Source organism: Nerophis ophidion, linkage group LG01 (genome assembly GCF_033978795.1).
Source record: "Nerophis ophidion isolate RoL-2023_Sa linkage group LG01, RoL_Noph_v1.0, whole genome shotgun sequence".
In the NCBI taxonomy this organism is placed as follows: domain Eukaryota; kingdom Metazoa; phylum Chordata; class Actinopteri; order Syngnathiformes; family Syngnathidae; genus Nerophis; species Nerophis ophidion.
The window spans coordinates 75,281,756-75,307,173 of NC_084611.1; the positions used below are offsets into that span (position 1 = coordinate 75,281,756).

The following is a 25,418-nucleotide window of genomic DNA, read 5'->3' on the forward strand; positions in this document are numbered from 1 at the left end:
AGCTCGATCAGCCCGTCCACAACAGCTGTGCTGCAAGGTACACGATAAGTGAATGAAAAATTTGTACACAGACAAGGTTTGTACAACAAAACATATTTTTATTTGATATGTGGTTCATAAATCAAAAAGTTTGTACAAATAGGTGTCCGTAAATCGAGATTCCACTGTAATTTAATTTCCAAATTCGTAGGTGTTGAAATCGATCTGCAAAACGGCTAATGCCTATTAGTAGCATGTATATGGCATATCCAATGTATGAGCATCCAGCTAGAGCAGGGGTGTCCAGACTTTTTCCACTGAGGGCCACACACGGAAAAATTAAACCATGCGGGGGCCGTTTTAATATTTTTCATTTTCAAACCATAACAAAATATATGGATTTTTTTGTTTTGTTTTACCTATAGGCCTCCCAGGGACCATAGAGGGTTTCCGTCATTAACATGTTAAAAATAACTCAAATTATTATTTTAATTTTTTATGTAACGCGTACAGTAAATCTCTATATCAACTTCAGGTTGATATAAAGTAAAAAGGAAAAAAAAAAAGGTTTTATGCCTTTTCATTCAAAGACAACTTAGTTTTTTATAGTAAAACTGAAATATGCAGTATTTCCCCCATTGCCCGAAAACATTCGGAAAGCAATGTTTGATCTGAATTAATTGGCGCCCTAAAAAGATCAATAACGCAGGACACCATTGATTGAAATGTATTATTATTTCTGAGTAATCACAGTGAAAACATAAATAAAATCCCACTAAATATCTTTGGGATCCGAAAGGTCTCCGAATCATAAAGTGATACATTTTTATTATTATTTGTTTTACTTTCAACACTTAAGTTACGAGATCGACTTCAGATATATCTGTCGATTTTACGTTTGAACTGTTATTTTGTTTGTTTTATGCTCTTTTGTCAAAGACAACACTGTTTTTATATGGCAACCACACAATATCTGCACATAATATTTTCCACATAAAACATTATAAAGTGAAATGTTTGAAGTAATTGGAGCCTTTAATAGGTCAATAATTCATTTAAATTTTTCTTTTTTTTAACTTTTTTTAACTTTTTTTTTTTTGCACTGGCAATAAGAGCAAAATAAAGAAAGACAAAAGAAAAACAAACAGCCTGCATGGCAGCTTTGTGTCAACATCGCAACTTTTCCCCGTTAGATTTCACCTCATTCTACTTTTTTTTTAGTGATTTTAATTTTTTTATTTTTGCAATAGCATTTCCAGAATGTGTGGGGGGGCCACTAAACACTGGCCCCCTGGCCGCACTTTGGACACCCCTGAGCTACAGCATTTGGAAAGTGGAACTTTTGTAGGGCTTTCTTTCAGGCATGCTTGCTCTTTGGCACAAGAAATTGCAACATTACCCCGAGGCCGTCCGTTTCGTAACGGCCTATTTGCCATCTCAGCTCAGACGTGACGACAAAGGTATGGAAACATGCTAACATTAAATTTGACATGATACCTGGCAGTACCCCCGGAATTCACCAAGTACCTAATAAAAGTACCGAAGTTTTGACGTATTTCTTTTTTTTCATGTTGTAAGGCAGGGGTCGGGAACCTTTCTGGCTGAGAGAGCCAAGAAAGCCAAATATTTTAAAATGTATTTCTGTAAGAGCCATATAACATTTTTTTTAAACACTGAACACAACTAAACGCGTGCATTTTTAAGTAAGACCAACATTTCTAGAGTATAATAGGCCTCTTATTCTTCGTAATAACATTGTTATTCTGAAGTTAATTGTGGAGGGGGCGTGGCCTGTGGGCCTGCAGCGAAGCGGAGTGTTGCCAGGATCGGGCTCGAAATCAGCGACAGGTGCCTAGACTGCCCATCTGGGCCTTGTTATCTAATCACCTGTCGCTCTGTTTTAAGCAGCAGCCAGGAGGAGAGACGGAGTTGGGGCTGAAGCCAGAGCGCGAGCGAGAACGAAAGAGAAAAAGACAATTGCTGGAAAGCAACTGAGAGACTTATTGAAAAATTAAACAATATTGTAACCCTGAAACAGGCTCTCAAGTCTGTGCTTGGTGGTCTGAAGAACCCCCAGGAAGGCAAGCCCAACACTAACCAATAATAAATAAATAACTTCTTACCTTTCTTGAACAGGTGCGGTAGAAAACGGATGGATGGATTAAAAATGCATGAAAATGTTTTATATTTTGAACGTCATTTTTAACACTGTAATTACAAGTGAAATTATTCATTACTTATTGTGTTGGGTAATGTCAGCTCAGATTTATCCGAGAGCCGGATGCAGTCATCAAAAGAGCCACATCTGGCTCGCGAGCCATAGGTTCCCTACCCCTGTTGTAAGGTAAAGTATATTTATATAGGGATTTTCTCTAGTGACTCAAAGCATTTTTACATAGTAAAACCCAATATCTAAATTACATTTAAACCAGTGTGGGTGGCACTGAGAGCAGGTGGGTAAATTGTCTTGCCCAAGGAAGCAGGGATCGAACCTGGAACCCTCAAGTTGCTGGCACGGCCACTCTACCAACCGAACTATACCGCCTAATGTCAGTGGTTATGTGTAGCATCTTGGGAGAAAGGACACAGATGATTAATCACTTAGGGAGCTGTCAAGTCATTACTGTAGAAACTAAACTGTTGCATGACCGTCAGGCTAAAATCTGTACAGCTCAATGAAATACACATTTTACAACATACTTCAGGTGAATTTAATTAAAAGAAATAGACCAAAGAGGCTCCCCAGAGACACATTTATATGTGTGTAAGCACTTAAAACGTCTAAAATATTCAATTTTTAATGATGATGCACCAAACCCTAAATAGATATGAAATATGTCGGTAGTTGGTCAGGTAAATAGATTCTATAAATCACATGAATTGTACCAAATTAAACATAAAGGCATCATATTCACTAGACTGTAGCAATGTAGTTTATCTTTGTTTTCTGTGCTGGCAGTTCAACACACTCATTTAATTTTATGCTAGAAAGAATATAGCTACCGGCCCCATGACTGGATGATCTGTGGAAACTGTTTGACTGTGAATTCCAATTAATTTAGCAAGTAAGTGAAAGCGTATGAGGTGTGCTGTGATGAAAGGGCTGGTATCACGAATAAAAATTTTTAACATCTTTTGTTATTGATAATCTTGTCATCTGCCACTGGCTTTCTAAGGAAAAATGCCTCCTTTCTTTAGGTTCTGTATATTGTGCAGTGTGAGCCACCTGCCCCCGTTCATTGCAGTAGTTCACTTTCATCTGACCCTATTCAAAGTCTACTAATTAGACATGCCTGAGCCATCCATCACCCACTCTATTTTGCCTCTTCGCTGACTCGGGGTTCGACTTTGTCATTCGCTACCCGCAAACTAGTTTCAGCACATTATGTACAGTAGAGAGACTCATTCCTAATCGCTCAGTTGGTCAACAGTGGCTGCCAAGACCTGTTCAATATCAATTGTTGGAGTGTTTTTTAAAATTATAGAGGTTGTTCATGGTGACTACAAATCTTGTGAATACTCGTACAGAGGAGGGTTGTGCGATATACAACATCTTTTTTGCGAAATATAGATGTTTTGGATGCCATTCAAGGAGCCCAAAGGCTGTTTTTCGCAATGGAAGGTTTGGAGAAGTTTGCCGAAAAGGAAGATTGAATAGAATTTGAACTAAGAACAGACAAGTCATTGTTTTGTCTGTTCGCGAAAAACAAACATCCTAATCTACGATTTGACTCCCTCGAATGGCCTTGACGCTAGGACCAGGCTGTTCTGAAAAACACCCCCGAGGACACCTCAATGATGGACAGGGGTTCAGCCTTTGACTGATATTTTTTTACTCTTCCCCCCCTTTCCCAATATCACCTTTTTCCCACCTTTTTTAAGGAGCGCCGTAATAATGGCTGATCCGTTTGCGGTCTCGTCTTGTCTCCCTGTAACGAATGTCTGCTCTTAGTGGGATTGTGCCGAAAATGTAATTCTCAGTTCTCATGTGTCTTGTGCATGTTAATAATTGATAATAAATAAATAATCTTGAATCAGCACATTATGTACAGTAGAGAGACTAATTCCTAATCGCTCAGTTGGTCAACAGTGGCTGCCAAGACCTGTTCAATATGAATTGTTGGAGTTTTTTTTAAAAGTATAGAGGTTGTTCATGGTGACTACAAATCTTGTGAAAGCTCGTACAGAGGAGGGTTGTGCGATATACAACATATATTTTGCGAAATATAGAGGTTTTGGATGCCACTCAAGGAGCCCAAAGGCTGTTTTTCGCAATGGAAGGTTTGGGCAGGGCTGTGGGAACACAGACTGTGGCGATTTCTGAACTAAATCGCAAGATGGATCACATCATGGAGAAGTTTGCCGAAAAGGAAGATTGAATAGAATTTGAGAGAGCCGGCATGGACTAAGAACAGACAAGTCATTGTTTTGTCTGTTCGCGAAAAACAAACATCCTAAACTACGATTTGACTCCCTCGAATGGCCTTGACGCTAGGACCAGGCTGTTCTGAAAAACCCCCCCGAGGACACCTCAATGATGGATGGGGGTTCAGCCTTTGACTGATATTTTTTTACTCTTCCCCCCCCTTTCCCAATATCACCTTTTTCCCACCTTGTTTAAGGAGCGCCGTAAAAATGGCTGATCCGTTGGCGGTCTCGTCTTGTCTCCCTGTAACGAATGTCTGCTCTTAGTGGGATTGTGCCGAAAATGTACTTTTCAGTTCTTATGTGTCTTGTTTATGTTAAGAATTGACAATAAATAAATAATCTTGAATCAGCACATTATGTACAGTAGAGAGACTAATTCCTAATCGCTCAGTTGGTCAACAGTGGCTGCCAAGACATGTTCAATATGAATTGTTGGAGTTTTTTTTAAAAGTATAGAGGTTGTTCATGGTGACTACAAATCTTGTGAAAGCTCGTACAGAGGAGGGTTGTGCGATATACAACATATATTTTGCGAAATATAGAGGTTTTGGATGCCACTCAAGGAGCCCAAAGGCTGTTTTTTGCAACGGAAGGTTTGGGCAGGGCTGTGGGAACACAGACTGTGGCGATTTCTGAACTAAAGCGCAAGATGGATCACATCATGGAGAAGTTTTCCGAAAAGGAAGATTGAATAGAATTTGAGAGAGCCGGCATGGACTAAGAACAGACAAGTCATTGTTTTGTCTGTTCGCGAAAAACAAACATCCTAATCTACGATTTGACTCCCTCGAATGGCCTTGACGCTAGGACCAGGCTGTTCTGAAAAACCCCCCCGAGGACATCTCAATGATGGACGGGGGTTCAGCCTTTGACTGATATTTTTTTACTCTTCCCCACCCTTTCCCAATATCACCTTTTTCCCACCTTGTTTAAGGAGCGCCGTAAAAATGGCTGATCCGTTGGCGGTCTCGTCTTGTCTCCCTGTAACGAATGTCTGCTCTTAGTGGGATTGTGCCGAAAATGTACTTTTCAGTTCTTATGTGTCTTGTGTATGTTAAGAATTGACAATAAATAAATAATCTTGAATCAGCACATTATGTACAGTAGAGAGACTAATTCCTAATCGCTCAGTTGGTCAACAGTGGCTGCCAAGACCTGTTCAATATGAATTGTTGGAGTTTTTTTTTTAAAGTATAGAGGTTGTTCATGGTGACTACAAATCTTGTGAATGCTCGTACAGAGAAGGGTTGTGCGATATACAACATATATTTTGCGAAATATAGAGGTTTTGGGTGCCACTCAAGGAGCCCAAAGGCTGTTTGTCGCAATGGAAGGTTTGGGCAGGGCTGTGGGAACACAGACTGTAGCGATTTGTGAACTAAATCGCAAGATGGATCACGTCATGGAGAAGTTTGCTGAAAAGGAAGATTGAATAGAATTTGAGAGCGCCGTAATGGACTAAGAACAGACAAGTCATTGTTTTGTCTGTTCGCGAAAAACAAACATCCTAATTTACGATTTGACTCCCTCGAATGGCCTTGACGCAAGGACCAGACTGTTCTGAAAAACACCCCCGAGGACACCTCAATGATGGACAGGGGTCCAGCCTTTGACTGATATTTTTTTACTGTTCCCCCCTTTCCCAATATCACCTTTCTCCCATCTTTTTTAAGGAGCGCCGTAAAAATGGCTGATCCGTTGCCGGTCCCGTCTTCTCTCCCTGTAGCGTATGTCTGCTCTTAGTGGGACTGTGCCGAAAATGTACTTTTCAGTTCTTATCTGTCTTGTGCATGTTAAGAATTGACAATAAATAAATAATCTTGAATCTTTTGATACCATTGTGATAATGCATGTTGATGACACGTTCTGCATCCTCAACACACTGTAGCATTCTCGCTAGCGGCTAATGTCCCTCCACTGTGCAGTTTCTAAATCAAAAATCCTTGTCTCCATGGTGGCAAATAAATTAAGTTCTTGCAAGCATCACTGGGGGACGAGAAATAGATAAACATTGTACACCGCACACTGTTGAAGGATACAATAAGCCTGTGGTCCCCAACCCAGAAAACACTTGGCTCTCCAAGTACAACCATAACGACCAACATTAAAACACTGTAGCGTCGTTGGCCTAAGTATTTACTAAAAACAAGCTGAGGTTTTATTTAGTCTATTCAATATGTTTGACCACTGGAACATTACAGTTTAAACAGTAACACTGTGTTTGAATATAGCAAAATAAAGCACTGTACTTGAATCTAGTGATTCTTTGGCGTACCACTAGATGGAGCCCGCATATTACTAGTGCGGGGGTCAGCATCCCACGGCTCCTGAGCCGCATGTGGCTCTTTGGTGCCGTCCTAGTGGTTCCCTGGAGCATTTATAAAGAAAGATTGAAAATGGAAAAACATGAGGGGAAAAATATTTTTTGAATTTTTTTCTGGTTTTTGTTTGAGGACAAACATGACACAAACTTTCCCAATTGTTAGAAAGCCCACTGTTTAATATGTTTTATATGACTATTTGTTGAGGATCGTTTTGTCCTACTAATTTCGGCGGTTCTTCAACTCACCATAGTGTGGACTGTGACGCAACAGTTTTTTTTACATGTAACATTTTCCACTCCTTTTTGTCTCATTTTGTCCACCAAAAGTTTTATGCTGTGTGTGAATGCACTAATGTGAGCTTCTTTTTTGCTAATCTAGGCTATCTAGGCTAGCTGTATGTATATATTGCATCTTTGGGCCTAATTTTTCAGTATATTTGAGCTCATTTGATAACCTTGTATCATCTTTGTATATAATTTAGTTTTGCATGTCTCATGAAACACGACGAGTTGAGTTTATACCTAAATGGATGCATGGATGATACAGCAGAGGATTAGGAGAATGTCATGTGGTCAGATGAAACCAAAATAGAACTTTTTAGTATAAACTCAACTCGTCGTGTTTGGAGGAAGAAGAATACTGAGTTGCATCCCAAGAACACCATACCTACTGTGAAGCATGGGGATGGAAACATCATGCTTTGGGGCTGTTTTTTTTGCTAAGGAGACAGGGCGATTGATCCGTGTTAAGGAAAGAATGAACGGGGCCATGTATCGTGAGATTTTGAGCCAAAACCTCCTTCCATCAGTGAGAGCTTTGGATGGTTGACCAAATACTTATTTTCCACCATAATTTACAAATAAATTATTTAAAATTCCTGGATTTTTTTGTCACATTCTGTCTCTCACAGTTGAAGTGTACCTATGATGAAAATTACAGAACTCTGTCATCATTCTAAGTGGGAGAACTTGGACAATCGGTGGCTGACTAAATACTTTTTTGCCCCACTGTAGTCATTTTGATAGTTGGTTATCATAGCTAATATAGACACTTACGTCATGTGTTACCTTCATTTTAAGACTTCTAGACGGCTTTTCATTTTTTGTGGCTACAGGCAGATTTTATTTTTATATTTTTGGTCCAATAGGGCTCTTTCAACATTTTGGGTTGCCGACCCCTGTACTGGTGGTACCCGTACCCCAGTTTGAGAATCACTGCTTTAAATAATATCATTGTGTCTTCGAGGAGAATCTGTGAAATTGTAAGTGACCAACACGCAAATAGTGTGGTGCTTACTGACTACATATCGTTACCAGTCACAGTGGTCATCTACGTTGTCGATAACTGCAGCACATTCATGAATATTTGAAGTACTTGTAAATATGATGCATGTGCTCGACACTGTAATACTCACCCAGTGGGTACTATTATTACAGTGGAAAAATTGAATGCCCAGTTGTTGAGTAGATGTTGAAAATCATGTTCTTCTACAGTATTTCCACAGTACTTTATATCTCAGTTCTCTACGCTATGTCTACTTGATCTCAATTCATCCACCTCTCTTCCTAGGCCGCCTTCCGCACAGACCTCTCCATGTTACTCGACCAGATTGGCACAGGGAAGGAGTCTCTTAGCTTCATGAAGAAAAGAATCCGTCAGCTTGCACAACAGTGGGCCACAGCTGCCCAGCGCCTCGATTCTACGCTGCAACACCGATGGCGGGACCAAAAGAAGGTACGAGGGGGGTTTGAATTGCAATTCGTTACTACATAACATCTTCATTTTGTAATGAAAGGAGACCTATGATTGCTTTACTACTTCATTGTGGTTGAAATCAGTGGTTTTCAACCTTTTTTCAGTGATGTACCCGCTGTGAAAATTTTTTTTAATTCAAGTACCCCCTAATCAGAGCAAAGCATTTTTGGTTGAAAAAAAGAGATAAAGAAGTAAAATACAGCACTGTCATCAGTTTCTGATGTATTAAACTGTATAACAGTGCAAAATATTTCTCATTTGTAGTGGTCTTTCTTGAACTATTTGGAAAAAAAGTTATAAAATTAACTAAAAACTTGTGGAAAAATAAACAAGTGATTCAATTATAAATAAAGATTTCTACACATAGAAGTAATCATCAACTTAAAGTGCCCTCTTTGGGGATTGTAATAGAGATCCATCTGGATTCATGAACTTAATTCTAAACATTTCTTCACAAAAAAAAGAAATCTTTAACATCAATATTTATGGAACATGTCCACAAAAAAATCTAGCTGTCAACACTGAATATTGCATTGTTGCATTTCCACGGTTTATGAACTTACATTCATATTTTGTTGAAGTTGTATTCAATAAATATATTCATAAAGGATTTTTGAATTGTTGCTAATTTGAGATTTCTTTTATTTTAATTCTCACGTACCCCTTGGCATACCTTCAAGTACCCCCAGGGTTACGCGTACCCCCATTTGAGAACCACTTCTCTAGATCAGGGGTGTCAAACTAATTTTAGGTCAGGGGCCACATGGAGAAAAATATACTCCCAAGTGGGCCGGACTGGTAAAATCACGGCATGATAACTTAAAAACAAAGACAACTTCAGATTGGTTTCTTTGTTAAAAATAGAACCAGCACATTCTGAAAATGTACAAATCATAATGTTTTTTTTTTGTTTTTGTTTTTTTACACTTACATGTTGTTGTTAATGATATCGTATCTTTATTTCTCGGTATTTATACTTTCTGAATAGATAATTTGTTAGTGTTCATCAGTCAACACATTGGTGTTATTTTTCAATCCATTAAGATGAAAAAATAATATCAAAATCAAATTCCAGCATGTTATTTATGCAGTTTGCTCATTTTCCTCGACTGGTGAACTAACAAGCAAAACTTATACACATACAAAACGTTGACCATACCTGACTGAAAAAGGGAGGCTGGCATATAAAGAAGCCTGACTGGCTATCGACCATCACGTGGTTTATTTTTTTTTACATATTTAGCATAATCTACAAAGATACAAAGGATTGCTATTGCGACATCTAGTGGACACATTTAGACCAACAGTTTCTTTCATTGAAAACATTTCTGCTCATTTTTATACTTAGCAAACTCATCTGTTCGCGGACCTGATTCGGCCCGCAGGCTGCACATTTGACACCCTTGGTCTAAATAATATACATTGGATATGTGTCTGTGTCAATTTTGCTCCTCAGTCAATTTATAAGTCATGGTTGCGGACCTTATGATTTAACGCTTTGACAATATTTAACACGGGTATCCAACTTTTTTAAGTCAGAAAATATTAATTTCATCTAAGGCAGGGGTCGGGAACCTTTTTGGCTGACAGAGCCATAAAAGCCAAATATTTTAAAAATGTATTTCCGTGAGAGCCATATTATATTTTGGTAATACTTTGATATAGGGAACATATTCACCATTAATCAGTTGCTTGTTAACATGCAAATTTGTAACATATTGGCTCTTAATTAGTCATTTTTAAGTACTTATTAATGCCTTTTTCTGCATGGCCTTATTTTACAAGCAGTAAGCCATTAACTAAGAGTCTTCCCTCAATTACCTCAGAATTATTGCTTATTAGTAACCCTAACCCTTATATGGTCCCCTAGTGTCCAAATAACTCTTAATTAAGTATTTGTTACTTAGAATATGTTCCCCATACTAAAGTGTTACCAATATTTTTTAACACTGAATACAACTAAATGTGTCCATTTTTAAGTTGGACTAACAATTTTAAAGTATAATAAGTCCTATTCTTTTTAATAACATTGTTAATCTGAAGCTATACCAACAATAAATAAAATACGTCTTACCATAAATGCGACTTCTTGGATTGATGGAATAAAATGCATGAGAATGTTTTTAATTTTGAACGTTATTTTTAACCCTGTGATTACCAGCGGAATCATTAATTACTTATCGTGTTAAGCAAGGTTAGTTAAGATTTATCTGAGAGCCAGATGCAGTCATCGAAAGAGCCACATATGGCTCTAGAGCCGCAGGTTCCCTACCCCTGATCTAAGGTCTCCTTTAAAGCTGGTTTGCACTGAAATAACAAAATTAACATGACTTGTCTAAACTGCCCAATAGGTGGTAAAATATTAGTGAATGGTTGTCGCAGTGTGTAAACCTTGTGATTGACTGGTGACCTGCTCAGTGTTTCCACATAGTGGAGGGAATCGACGGTCCCGTTACAAGCTCTGCAGCTAAGTACATACTCATAATCTGGGCTGGGTCTTTTCATCTCTGCGGTTTTTATGACGCAGCAAGGCACAGAGGCGTACCATTCACGTCCTCAAATAAAATGGCTGAGTAAAAAGTCCGCCAAACAGGCACTAATATTAGTAAGGCTTGTGGAATGTTTTGATAGTTTATTCGACCGAAGAGAATACCTGGCATCAAGGCATTGATGTGTACAAATAAAGCTGCAAAGAAATGACTTCAGGATGCCGGAGTACATGGCAGAATTGCCAAGTCATAGCTCTGATTGGCCAATAAAAGCAAAAGACTGATGAGTCTAAGCATCCTGAACTCACATCTTTACTGTTGATGCTGACACTGGTGTTTAACAGGAACGTCTAAACAAAAGTGGAACTGCACTTTTTTTTAGAATTTTGCCTGTCATTCACAATCATTATGAGAGACAAGAACACACGTCTTTTTTTTGTTTTGTTTAGGATTTTACAGATGATAAACTCTCGGAAGATGCGGCTAATGAGGGTTACCGATGTAGCCTTTAAAGCCCTCGAATTCAACTTCAAAACCCTCCATCAATGTTTTGTATACACACTACAAATATATGTACAGTGGGGCAAAAAGTATTTAGTCAGCCACCGATTGTGCAAGTTCTCCCACTTAAAATCATGACAGATGTCTGTAATTTTCATCATAAGTACATTTCAACTGTGAGGGACAGAATGTGAAAAAAAAATCCAGGAATTCACATTGTAGGAATTTTAAAGAATTTATTTGTAAATGATGGTGGAAAATAAGTATTTGGTCAACCATTCAAAGCTCTCACTGATGGAAGGAGGTTTTGGCTCAAAATCTCACGATACATGGCCCCCTTCATTCTTTTTTTAACACGGATCAATCGTCCTGTCCCCTTAGCAGAAAAACAGCCCCAAAGCATGATGTTTCCACCCCCATGCTTCACAGTAGGTATGGTGTTCATGGGATGCAACTCAGTATTCTTCTTCCTCCAAACACAACGAGTTGAGTTTATACCAAAATGGATACATGGATGATACAGCAGAGGATTGGGAGATTGTCATGTGGTCAGATGAAATAGTGTGAATGCACTAAGGTGAGCTTCTTTTTTGCTAATCTAGGCTATCTAGGCTAGCTGTATGTATATATTGCATCTTTAGGCCTAATTTTTCAGTATATTTGAGCTCATTTGATAACCTTGTATCATCTTTGTATATAATTTAGTTTTGCATGTCTCGTGAAACACGACGAGTTGAGTTTATACCAAAATGGATACATGGATGATACAGCAGAGGATTAGGAGAATGTCATGTGGTCAGATGAAACCAAAATATAACTTTTTGGTATAAACTCAACTCGTCGTGTTTGGAGGAAGAAGAATACTGAGTTGCATCCCAAGAACACCACACCTACTGTGAAGCATGGGGGTGGAAACATCATGCTTTGGGGCTGTTTTTCTGCTAAGGGGACAGGGCGATCCGTGTTAAGGAAAGAATGAATGGGGCCATGTATCGTGAGATTTTGAGCCAAAACCTCCTTCCATCAGTGAGAGCTTTGAATGGTTGACCAAATACTTATTTTCCACCATCATTTACAAATAAATTCTTTAAAATTCCTACAATGTGAATTTCTGGATTTTTTTTTTCACATTCTGTCCCTCACAGTTGAAGTGTACCTATGATGAAAATTACAGACCTCTGTCATCATTTTAAGTGGGAGAACTTGCACAATCGGTGGCTTACTAAATACTTTTTTGCCCCATTGTATAATACAGTAACAAACACATTCATAACTATATCTAATATGTTCAGTATTCACCGTATTTTGTTCATTTTAACAACAAAAGTGTGTCCTACTATCGGAAACAAACGCAAGTGTGTTTTCTAATCATGGGAGACTTGGTAATTGACAATGAAGACGACGATTTTTGGACGAATTGAGGATTCACAACCTTATCCTTTTGCTGCCGAATATACTGAGGATGAACTACTGCTTCTAGAAGAGAGCACGAAGGAAGGGTGAAATGTTGGAGGGGACTGAAGCCAAGAGAGTGATGTGAAAGTGAATTTGAAGCCGTAAATGTGGAACTTGATCCATGCTGTTTTGACATAAATGGAGTACTTACCCCAAAAAAACTGAAAAAACGTTCCCAGCCAGCTGGACCAAACGCACAAGTGTCCATCGAGTGAGTCACAGTTTAATATTTTACATGACTTACACAGCACAGCGTGTTATTACAATTACAGTACATATGCTGTCTGGCTAGCTGTGTACAAACAAAACATGAAATGTTGGCTAATGCTTCACAGACACAGTAATATGATGGTTCATGTTGTCAGTCATTACAGATTGGTGTCCGATCGCAGTGTTGCGCATTACACATTCAAACATTTGTGCTGACGTAGAAGGTGGCTTATCTCTTTCCGTACCTAGCTTTTACGAATAATACGGAAGCACGCCGATGTGTCACTACGCTGAAAAAATGTGTACCTCAGTGTTTGCATCTTACAATAAGGATGTTGCCACAGCTTGGTTGTTACACAGGTTACAGAACGTAAATAAAGTATTGTGGACGATTCATAAGTGCATTTTTAAAGTGATTTAGAGGAAGAATTGGTTGCTCCCGTTAGGTGCATGGCTCGCCACAAAGAACGAGGCGATTTTTACAAGTTAGAATATATTAAGGATTGTGAAGGATAGGCAAAATTACTCAAAGAAGTGCAGTTCCTCTTTAAACTACACTCTGAGATCTGTTTGCTTGCACAGTTGCCTGTCCTCCTGTCTAGGTCGGCAACCCGTGGCTCTTTAGCGCCGCTCTAGTGGCTCTCTGGAGCTTTTTCAAAAATATATGAAAATGGAAAAAACAAAACATATTTTTTGTTTAAATGTGGTTTCTGGAGGAGGACAAACACAAACTATCCTAATTGTTATAAAGCACACTATTTATATTAAACATGCTTCATTGATTCGAGTATTTGGTGAGTGCCGTTTTGTCCTACTATTTTTGGCGGTCCTTGAACTCACCGTAGTTTGTTTACATGTATAACTTTCTCCGACTTTTTAAGACGTGTTTTATGCCACTTCTTTTTCTGTCTCATTTTGTCCACCAAACTGTTAACGTTGTGCATGAATGCACAAAGGTGAGTTTTGTTGATGTTATTGACTTCTGTGGAGTGCTAATCAGACATATTTGGTCAGTGCATGACAGCAAGCTAATCGATGCTAACATGCTATTTAGGCTAGCTGTATGTACATATTGCATCATTATGCCTCATTTGTAGGTATATTTGAGCTCATTTAATTTCCTTTAAGTCCTCATAATTAAATGTATGTCTCATGACACACTATCTGTATGTAATACGGCTTTTAATTTTTTGCGGCTCCAGACGGATTTGTTTTTGTATTTTTGGTCCAATATGGCTCTTTCAACATTTTGGGTTGTCGACCCCTGGCCTGGCAGTATGTGCTACTCTCTGAAAGGTACAGTTAACAACATGTTAAGAGGTTTTAAGTTTCCTCTGAGCTCGGTTTTAGGTTTTCCCTTGCCTTTGTCGCCACGTGCTTACCTAATGTAAGGTTTAGTTAATTATGCATGATGAGCATGGTTCTAGACCTGTTCAATGTGTACAAGGCCTTGAGTTAACTTCTGAAGTGAATTGGTGCGATACAAATTAAATTAACTTGACGTATTGAAGGATATCATTTAGAGATGTCCTATAATGGCTTTTTTGCCGATATCCGATATTGGCCAAGTCTTAATTACTGATTCCGATATCAACCGATACAGATATACACAGTCGTGGAATTAACACATTATTATGCCTAATTTTGTTGTCATGCCCCGCTGGATGCAATAAACAATGTAACAAGGTTTTCCAAAATAAATCAACTCAAGTTATGTAAAAAAAAATGCCAACATGGCACTGCCATATTTATTACTGAAGTCACAAAGTGCATTATTTTTTTTTAACATGCCTCGAAACAGCACCTTGGAATTTGGGACATGCTCTCCCTGAGAGAGCATGAGGAGGTTGAGGTGGACGGGGTTGATGTGGGAGGTAGGGGGTGGCAGGGGGTGTATATTGTAGTGTCCTGGAAGAGTTAGTGCTTATGTTGTGTTACGGTGCAGATGTTCTCCCAAAATGTGTTTGTCATTCTTGTTTAGTGTGGGTTCACAGTGTGTTGCTTATTTGTAACGGTGTTAAAGTTGTTTATATGGCCACCCTCAGTGTGACATGTATGGCCGTTGACCAAGTATGGCTTGCATTCACTTGTGTGTATGTGATTGGGCCGGCACGCAAAGGCAGTGCCTTTAATGATTTTTAGGGCTCTGTACTTCTCCTTACGTCCATTTATCACTCCATAAAACTGCGTTTTAAAAAGTGATAAATTCTACTTTGTGAAACCGATACCGATAATTTCCGATATTACATTCCAATCGGCTGATAGTATTGATTTGAATGGGCTGGGCGAAAAAACAATATCAATTAAAAATGTGTTTGATAAAACGTTGGAGATATACATTTTTTTCTTCGTCAGAAGAAACCGGAAGTGGCGAAGCTAGGTCGGTTGCATGAACAATGGCATTCGCTCACTGGTAACCGTGCTATTCAGGAAGTGCTCACTGAGAGTGACACTTTAAAAGCCAATCAGGTAACATAATCAACTTTCACTTTTGGTTGCGCCATCTTGTCATCTCGCGGTTGACTCTTTGCAAGGAGTGAGAAGAGAAACTAGAAATGAGTGGTCCAGAAAGCAAAGAAATAGTGGATAAAACAGAAAAAGTCACTTAGACAGTATTGCGGTTATTGGATTTTTTAAAAACAGACCGTAGTCAGAATGAAGACCACACCACATTAGTCTAAACCACTGCACTGCTGAGCCGTGACTTCCTGGCACTAAATCTGCTGAAAATAGTTCTCAGGTTTCTCTATGATTATATTTTCACACTTTGCATTATTTTATTACACTTTATTAAGCATTTCTCACATATTCCTTATTGTTGCACCTTCATTTTAAAAAGTTGTTCTTAAGTTTTTGATATGATTTTAGATTTTTGTTTACGTTGATTGTTTTCCATGGTTGTGTCAACATTTCCTTTCCTTTCTGCCTTGATAGTTTAGGGGTAGTGTTGACCCGATACCAATATGTTGGTACCGGTACCAAAATTATTTCAATACTTTTTAGTACTTTCCTAAATAAATGCGACCACAAATAAAGCATTATTTATTTTAACAACAAATCTTAGCGTACATTAAACATATGTTTATTATTGTAAGTTTGTCCTTAAATAAAATAGTGGACATACAAGACAACTTGTCCATTATTAGTAAGTAAGCAAACAAAGGATCCTAATTTAGTCTGCTGACATATGCAGTAACATATTGTGTCATTTTCCATTCTATTATTTTGTCAACATTATTAAGGACAAGTGGTAGAAAATGAATTATTAATCTACTTGTTTATTTACTGCTTGTATCTGGTTATTTTCTCTCTTAACATGTTGTATCTACACTTCTGTTAAAATGTAATAATCACTTATTCTTATGTTGTTTGATACTTTACATTAGTACCTTTCAGAGGCTATATAGTACCGAATATGATTCATTAGTATAACGGTGCTATACCAATACCGGTATACCGTATAACCCTATTGAGGGGATTATAATCTGAAGAAGGTTACATTTCAAATAAAACTTTTTACATCTATTATATTTTTCTCCTAAACCTTATTTTGATAGGTCATCAATCAATCAATCAATCAATTGTTATTTATATAGCCCTAAATCACAAATGTCTCAAAGGACTGTACAAACCACTACGACTACGACATCCTCGGAAGAACCCACATAAGGGCAAGAAAAACTCACACCCAGTGGGACGCCAGTGACAATGATGGCTATGAGAAACCTTGGAGAGGACCTCAAATGTGGGCACCCCCCCTTTAGGGGACCGAAAGCAATGGATGTCGAGCGGGTCTAACATGACACTGTGAAAGTTCAATCAGTAGTGTCTCCAATACAGCCGCGAGAGTTCAGTTCAAAGCAAATCCAAGACAGCAGCAAGAGTCCCGTCCACAGGAAACCATCCCAAGCGGAGGCGGATCAGCAGCGTAGAGATGTCCCCAACCGATACACAGGCGAGCGGTCCATCCTGGGTCCCGACGAGCGGTCCATCCTGGGTCTCGACTCTGGACAGCCAGTACTTCATCCATGGTCATCGGACCGGACCCCCTCCACAAGGGAGGGGTGACAGAGGAGAAAAAGAAAAGAAGCAGCAGATCAACTGGTCTAAAAAGGAGGTCTATTTAAAGGCTAGAGTATACAAATGAGTTTTAAGGTGAGACTTAAATGCTTCTACTGAGGTGGCATCTCGAACTATTACCGGGAGGGCATTCCAGAGTACTGGAGCCCGAACAGAAAACGCTCTATAGCCCGCAGACTTTTTTGGGGCTTTAGGAATCACTAATAAGCCGGAGTCTTTTGAACGCAGTTTTAAAAAAATAATAATAATTATCAATAACCGACGGATATAAAACATATTGTAATAGTTTTCAGCCTTATCCCCCTGCCCTAGTCACAATATTTACCAACTTTTTTTAGTGCCCAGTCTTTTTTATTTTTGTCACAGGACAAAAAAGAAACAAGGTACCGTATTTTTTCAAGTTTAAGTCGCTCCGGAGTATAAGTCGCACCTGCCGAAAATGCATAATAAAGAAGGAAAAAAAACATATATACGTCGCACTGGAGTATAAGTCACATTTTATGGGGACATTTTTTGATAAAACCCAACATCAAGAATAGACATTTGAAAGGCAATTTAAAATAAATAAAGAATAGTGAACAACAGGCTGAATAAGTGTATGTTATATGACGCATAAATAACCAACTAAGAAGGTGCCTGGTATGTTAACGTAACATATTATGGTAAGAGTCATTCAAATAACTATAACATATAGAACATGCTATACGTTTGCCAAATAATCTGTCACTCCTAATCGCTAAATCCCATGAAATCTTATACATCTAGTCTCTTACGTGAATGAGCCAAATAATATTATTTGATATTTTATGGGAATGTGTTAATAATTTCACACATAAATCGCTCCTGAGTATAAGTCGCACAAAAAAACTGTGACTAATAGTCTGAAAAATACGGTAACCTTTAATTCAATATTTTTGTTTCCATTTCCAGAGTTGAGATCACCTTGCTGTCCAAAAATAGAGTGTGGTTCAGTGGTTGAAGAAAAGCTTAACGATAATGATTATCATCCACGCCTGCATCTTGACTGCTTGTTAAATATGTGCGAGTCTAATGAAATGTCAGTGGATTTTCATATTTTTAAAAAGTGCGTTGAACGGTTCTAATGATGATGATCTAATGATCCTGTGCCGATTTATTGGCATGAATCACGTATCTTACTGTGAGAAGGAAAGACCGGAAGAATCAAATGAGATATGAAATAAAAGGAGGTCACTAATGATGATGGTGATTGGGCTAATGAGGCCAAGCTATACTGGTGCCAGAGAGAGATGATGAGAAAGAGCTGGATTGTTGGTCATAAAGTTCCAAGGGCTATTCCATTCCATAAAAAGAAGTTAAATTATGAAACTTAGGTTGTTATTTAAAACCTAACTTAAAAGGCGAAACTAAAGTTTTGACTAATCCCAAGAACTTCAGACCTTTTTATTAAAGGGGAACATTATCACAATTTCTGAAGGTTTAAAACCAATAAAAATCAGTTCCCAGTGGCTTATTTTATTTTTTGAAGTTTTTCTCAAAATTTTACCCATCACGCAATATCCCGAAAAACGGCTTCAAAGTGCCTGATTTAACCGTCGTTATATCCACCCGTCTATTGTCATGTGACGTCACAGTGTGACCACATAGAAACAAACATGGCGGATAGCACAGATAGGTATAGCGATATTATCTTGGATTCAGACTCGGATGTCAGCACCGTAAGCAATTCAACAGATTACGGTTGGAGTGTGGAGGCAGGTACCGAAAACAAAATTAAAGAAGAAACAGAAGCTTTTGAGCCATATCACGACAGACAGCGGCACGGGAGGAAGCGCGGACGAATTCAGCGATCGCCTTCTAACCAACGATTGATTGGTATGTGTTTGTTTGGCATAAATGTGGGTGGAGGGAAAGGCTGGATGCAAATATAGCTACAAATGAGGCATAATGATGCAATATGTACATACAGCTGGCCTAAATAGAATATGTCTAACTAGCACACTCCGCATAAGTCAATAACATCAACAAAACTCACCTTTGTGATTTCGTTGACGTTATGGTTGGAAATGCATCTGCTTTGATTGTCGCAGGATAGCCACACATTCTTGCCATCTCTGTGGTAGCATAGCTGTCGTCGGTAAAGTGTGCAGAACAAATGAGGGACTTTCGCATCGTTTGACCACTGGTGCAACTTAAATCCTGGGATGTAAATGGAGGAGGGTATTAGTAAAGTGTTGATTTTGCCTGGAGGTGTTGTTTTAGAGCGGTTTTGAAGGAGGATAGAGATGCACTTACTTTTATACCTGTTGGGAGTGCATTCCACATTGATGTGGCATAGAAAGAGAATGAGTTAAGACCTTTGTTAGATCGGAATCTGGGTTTAACGTGGTTTGTGGAGCTCCCCCTGGTGTTGTGGTTATGGCGGTCATTTACGTTAAGGAAGTAGTTTGACATGTACTTCGGTATCAAGGAGGTGTAGTGGATTTTATAGACTAGGCTCAGTGCAAGTTGTTTTACTCTGTCCTCCACCCTGAGCCAGCCCACTTTGGAGAAGTGGGTTGGATTGAGGTGTGATCTGGGGTGGAGGTCTAAAAGTAACCGGACTAGCTTTTTCTGGGATGTTTGGAGTCTAGATTTGAGGGTTTTGGAGGTGCTGAGGTACCAGGAGGTACAAGCGTAATCGAAGAAGGGTTGAATGAGAGTTCTCGCTAGAATCTTCAAGGTGCTTTTGTTGACCAGACAGGAGATTCTGTAGAGGAATCTCGTTCTTTGGTTGACCTTTTTGATCACCTTGCTTGCCATTTTATCACAGGAAAGATTAGCCTCTGGAATGGAACCTAGGTAGGTGATCTCATCCTTCCTGGTGATAACCTTAACCTTAGTTTGAAAATTCTTATGACAAAGCCGTTTATGAACCTATTTCGCTGCTCTTCAAAATGTCGTCCATTGCCTCAATTGCTTCCTGAAGCTGGTTAACACGGGGAGCAATGGTTGCCTGTCACCGTGATTGATGTTTGCCTTTCTTGTAGTGCACCAGGGGCTTTGTTGCTCTCCATGGCGGCTGCTGGGAGAGCCTAAATGCCTTACAATGAGCTGCTACAGTACTATCTCACAAGCAGATGTCCTTGTGTTTGTATGTGTTAGCCTTGCTGTCAGAGGCTGTTCATCACTGGAATGGAGACTAGGATTGGTGGCATGGTGCTACAATGGTTTGTAGTAGCGAGGAGCTACTGAGTGTGATCCTGAAAGCTTTTGATGGAAAATTAGCATTTTCTCCTCTGGTCTGTTTGCATTTGCTGGCTCGCGCTAGCCAAAATGTCCAATTAACCCTTGTGCAACCCTAGGGCCCAAAACGCGCATCGCGTTTGTTAATGTGATTGTTTGGTTTGAAGGTTAGTGTGTTTTTGCGTTCATCCACACGCACATTCACTTTACAAACATACATATACTGTACATATGCAAGCACATACTGTATCCATACATACAGCCACGCATATAATCATGTTTTATCCAACATATATTTACGTTTTTCCCCTAGGGCAGGGGTCGGGAACCTTTTTGGCTGAGAGAGCCATAGAAGCCAAGTATTTTCAAATGTATTTCCGTGAGAGCCATATAATTTTTTTTAAACATTGAATACAACTAAATGTGTGCATTTTTATGTAAAACAGGTGCGGTAGAACAGTCTTTTTCAACCACTGTGCCGTGAGATACAGTCTGGTGTGCCGTGGGAAATCTAATTTCACCTATATGGGTTAAAAATATTTTTTGCAAACCAGTAATTACAGTCTGAAAGTTATGTGGTGTTGTTGAGTGGTCGGTGCTGTCTAGAGCTAATTGCTTTGTAGATGTCGGAAACAGCGGGAGGCATGGTACAGGTAAAAAAAAAGGTGTCTAATGCTTAAAATATAAATAAATAAAAGGTTAATTCCCCTAAGAAAAGGCATTAAAGCTTAGGGAAGGCTATGCAGAGCAAAACTAAAAATGAACTGGCTACAAAGTAAACAAAAAAACGGAATGCTGGACGACAGCAAAGACTTACTGTGGAGCAAAGACAATGTACATCCGAACATGACATGACAATCGACAATGTCCCCACAAAGAAGGATAAAAACGACTGAAATATTCTTGATTTCTAAAACAAAGTAGATGCGGGAAGTAGCGCTCAAAGGAAGACATGAAACTGCTACAGGAAAATACCAAAAAAAGAGAAAAAGCAACCAAAATAGGAGCACAAGACAAGAACTAAAACACTACACACAGGAAAACAGCAAACAACTCAAAACAAGTCACAGCGTGATGTGACAGGTGGTGACAGTACATCTACTTTGAGACAAGAGCTATAGTGATGCATGCTTGGTTATGGTTTAAAGTCGTATCCAACAATTGTGACAACGACTTTTTATCGTCAACTGAGTTCCATTTTTAATACATTTCTGCTGGTGGTGGGCCTCCGGATTTTTTAAAAGCAAAAAATGTGCCTTGCCTCAAAAAAGGTTGAAAAACCCTGCGGTAGGAAACGGATGGAGGGATAAAAATGCATGAGAATTTTTTACATTTTGAACGTTATTTTTAACACTGATTACCAGTGGAATTATTCATTACTTATTGTGTTAAGCAATGTAAAATAAGATTAATCTGAGAGCCAGCTGCAGTCATCAAAAGAGCCACATCTGGCTCTAGAGCCATAGGTTCCCTACCCCTGCCCTAGGGGAAACTGGGTAACACAAGGCACACTGACAAAGCTTAACATATAGTTACTATAACAATCTACAAGGTTAATACTGTTCCCTTCTCCTTCTTCCCCTCCATTTATCTGCTTTGTTTTGTAATTGAAGTTATCATTCTATATATGTATTGTTGCATTTGAAGCAATTGTATTGTTGATACTAGAGGTAATTATTGTTATTCATTATCAATAGTGCTATTTCTATTGGTATTTGTATTGCTCCATTTGTAGTGTAATAATGTTTTTTTTCATTTCTGTTATTAATTGTACTTCTCTAACTGCTTCTCTGCTTTCACTTTTACTATCGTATGTGTACATATCCTATTGGCGGATGCTGTCTGTTGTTGTTGTTTTTGTTGTCTCTTTGTCTTAACCCCATCTTGTCCCTGCAATTTCCCCCTCTGTCTTCCTTTTTTTCCTCTTTCTATCCCCTCCTGCTCCGGCCCGGCTGCGCAAAATAATAACATAAATAAATGTAATAAAGTCAAATGCAAATAAGGCAACAAGTGACGTATCCCACACTTTTCTTTTGTAAAGTAAATTTGTACATTTGGTCATCTACATCAACTATATGATTTGCCTGAGTAGCAGGACAGGACAAAAAAAAGTTACTGGCAACACACATTCTCCTAAGAACTGTTATATAACTAAGTGCTATTTTTTTAACATTCCGTAATCCTGGTGTATAATTATGCCAGGAAACGTCCACAGTTTCCAAAAACTATTTGAAATGTGGATTCGTCAGACCACTTTTACACTTTGGACCATCTTAGATGAGCTCGGTCCCAGCGAAGCCGGTGGCGTTTCTGGGTGTTGTTGATAAATGGCTTTCGCTTTGCATTGTAGAGTTTTAACATGCACTTACAGATGTTGCGACAAACTATAGTTACTGACAGTGGTTTTCTGAAGTGTCCCTGAGCTCACGTGGTGATATCTTTTACACGCCGATGTCTGTTTTTGATGCTGTACCGCCTAAGGGATCGAAGGTCACCTGCCTTGCCGCTTCCGTGCAGTGATTTCTCCAGATTCTTGGAACCTTTTGATGATATTGCGGACCGTGGATGGTGAAATTCTTAAATTCCTTGTTGTTCTTAAACTATTCGACAATTTGCTCACGCATTTGTTCACAAAGTGGTGACCCTCGCCCCATCCGTGTTTGTGAAAGACTGAACATTTAGTGGAAGCTGCTTTTATACCCAATCATGGTACCCACCTGTTCCCAGTTAGCCTGTTCACCTGTGGGATGTTCCAAATAAGTGTTTGATGAGCATTCTTCAACTTCTTTGCTATTTGTGCCAGCTTTTTGAAACATGTTACTGGCATCAAATTCCAAACGAGCTAATATTTGCAAAAAAATAACGTTTCTCAGTTCGAACTTCAGTATCTTATCTTTTCAGTCTATTCAATTGAATATAGGTTGAAAAGGATTTGCAAATCATTGTATTCTGTTTTTATTTACGATTTACACGACATTCCAACTTCACTGTTTTTGGGGTTTGTACATACACCCAATAATATATAAAATATTATTGGGTGTAATTTATTCCCTTACCTACCAGAGAGCTTTAGAAAACCTTGATGCATAATTATTATAGCTTTTATAAGCGTAAATGAGTTCAATTGCCATTAATCTGCTGAAATGCAATGAAAATGTGTGAACTCTATAAACTCAACCAAGTATGTTTTCTCTCTTATTCAAGCCCAGTAGGCACAGAGAATTAATCTTTTCGTCTACTGTATCAAAATCAATGTTATGAATAATTGACCTATTCAAGGCTGTTATGACTACCCAAGCTCATTTTTCCACTCTGCAACTTGTTTTTAAAAATGTTGCATATTTTACATTTTATCATTATAAAAGTTATTTTTTGAAAAAAAAATGCCATCAAACACGTATCAATAGATAAATCTGAATCTATTAAAATATTTCAAGCATTTACAATTAAAAAAAAAAGTTATCCTGACTTGGATGAGTGGGACCCTTTTGTTTGGTAAGACAAAGTGTGTATAGTCAATCTTAAGCTTGCACTGAGGTAAATGCTAAATGTTAGACTAGTAATTATCGACTGGCAACCACTTCAAAAGCAGTCCCTTATTCCGCATCAAACTTTGATAAGATAAGTGGTGGAAACTTATGAACACAAATTGTATTGAATTCTTTAAACCAGGGGTCACCAACGGCGTGCCCGCGGGCACCAGGTAGCCCGTAAGGACCAGATGAGTCGCCCGCTGGCCTGTTCTAAAAATAGCTCAAATAGCAGCACTTACCAGTGAGCTGCCTCTATTTTTTAAATTGTATTTATTTACTAGCAAGCTGGTCTCCCTTTGCTTGACATTTTTAATTCTAAGAGAGACAAAACTCAAATAGAATTAGAAAATCTAAAAATATATTTTAATAGCCTTGGTCTTCACTTTTTTAAATACATTCATTTATTGTTTTACTTTGCTTTTTATAACTTTCAGAAAGAAAATTTCAGAGAAAAAATACAACCTTAAAAATTATTTTAGGATTTTTAATTACATATACATTTTTACCTTTTAAATTCCTTCCTCTTCTTTCCTGACAATTTAAATCAATGTTCAAGTAAATTTACTTTTTTTTATTGTAAAAAATAATAAAAAAACATTTTATTTAATTTTTAATTTTAGCTTCTGTTTTTTCGACAAACAATATCTGTGAAATATGTCTTCAAACTTATTATGATTAAAATTAAAAAAAAATATTCTGGCAAATTTAGAAAATCTGTAGAATCAAATTTAAATCTTATTTCAAAGAATTTTGAATTTCTTAGAAAAATGTTGTTCTGGAAAATCTAGAAGAAATAATGATTTGTCTTTGTTAGAAATATAGCGTTGTCCAATTTGTTATATATTCTAACAAAGTGCAGATTGGATTTTAACCTATTTAAAACATGTCATCAAAATTCTAAAATTAATCTTAATCAGGAAAAATAACTAATGACGTTCAATAATTCTTTTTTTTGTTTTGTTTTTTTTCAAAAAGATTCGAATTAGCTAGTTTTTCTCTTCTTTTTTTCGGTTGAATTTCGAATTTTAAAGAGTCGAAATTGAAGATAAACTATGTTTCATAGTTTATATTTATTCTGAGAAATCATTAAGATGATCAGTGTTTCCACTAAGATAAATATCATTAATTATTAATGATAACATAGAGTTAAAAGTAAATTTAGCAAATTGGCTATTTCTGGCAGTTTATTTAAGTGTGTATCAAACTGGTAGCCCTTCGCATTAATCAGTAACCAAGAAGTAGCTCTTGGTTTCAAAAAAGGTTGGTGACCCCTGCTCTAAACAGTGTTAAAAAAATACATAAATGTGTCAATTCAAATCAGTATGACCCCAAAGTGCCTTAGGACTTCTTAGTAATGTTCCACAACTGTTTCTCTTTGCCACAACCGATGTCTTCGATAGAAACGTGCTGCATGTGTAATTCCAAAGGGCGGGCCAGCGATTTCATTCAATTCTCCTGTT

The 25,418-nt window shown here is 38.1% G+C and overlaps 1 protein-coding gene across 3 annotated transcripts in view; it reads left to right on the plus strand.

The window, feature by feature from the left end:
* LOC133559511 (alpha-1,6-mannosylglycoprotein 6-beta-N-acetylglucosaminyltransferase B-like) overlaps window positions 1–25,418 on the plus strand; it is a 373,716-nt gene that overhangs the window by 210,650 nt on the left and 137,648 nt on the right. For all 3 annotated transcript variants that reach the window (XM_061911345.1, XM_061911354.1, XM_061911358.1), the window contains one exon: window positions 8,301–8,465. In XM_061911345.1, coding sequence (XP_061767329.1) covers window positions 8,301–8,465 — 165 coding nt within the window. The remainder of the gene's footprint in view (window positions 1–8,300; window positions 8,466–25,418) is intronic.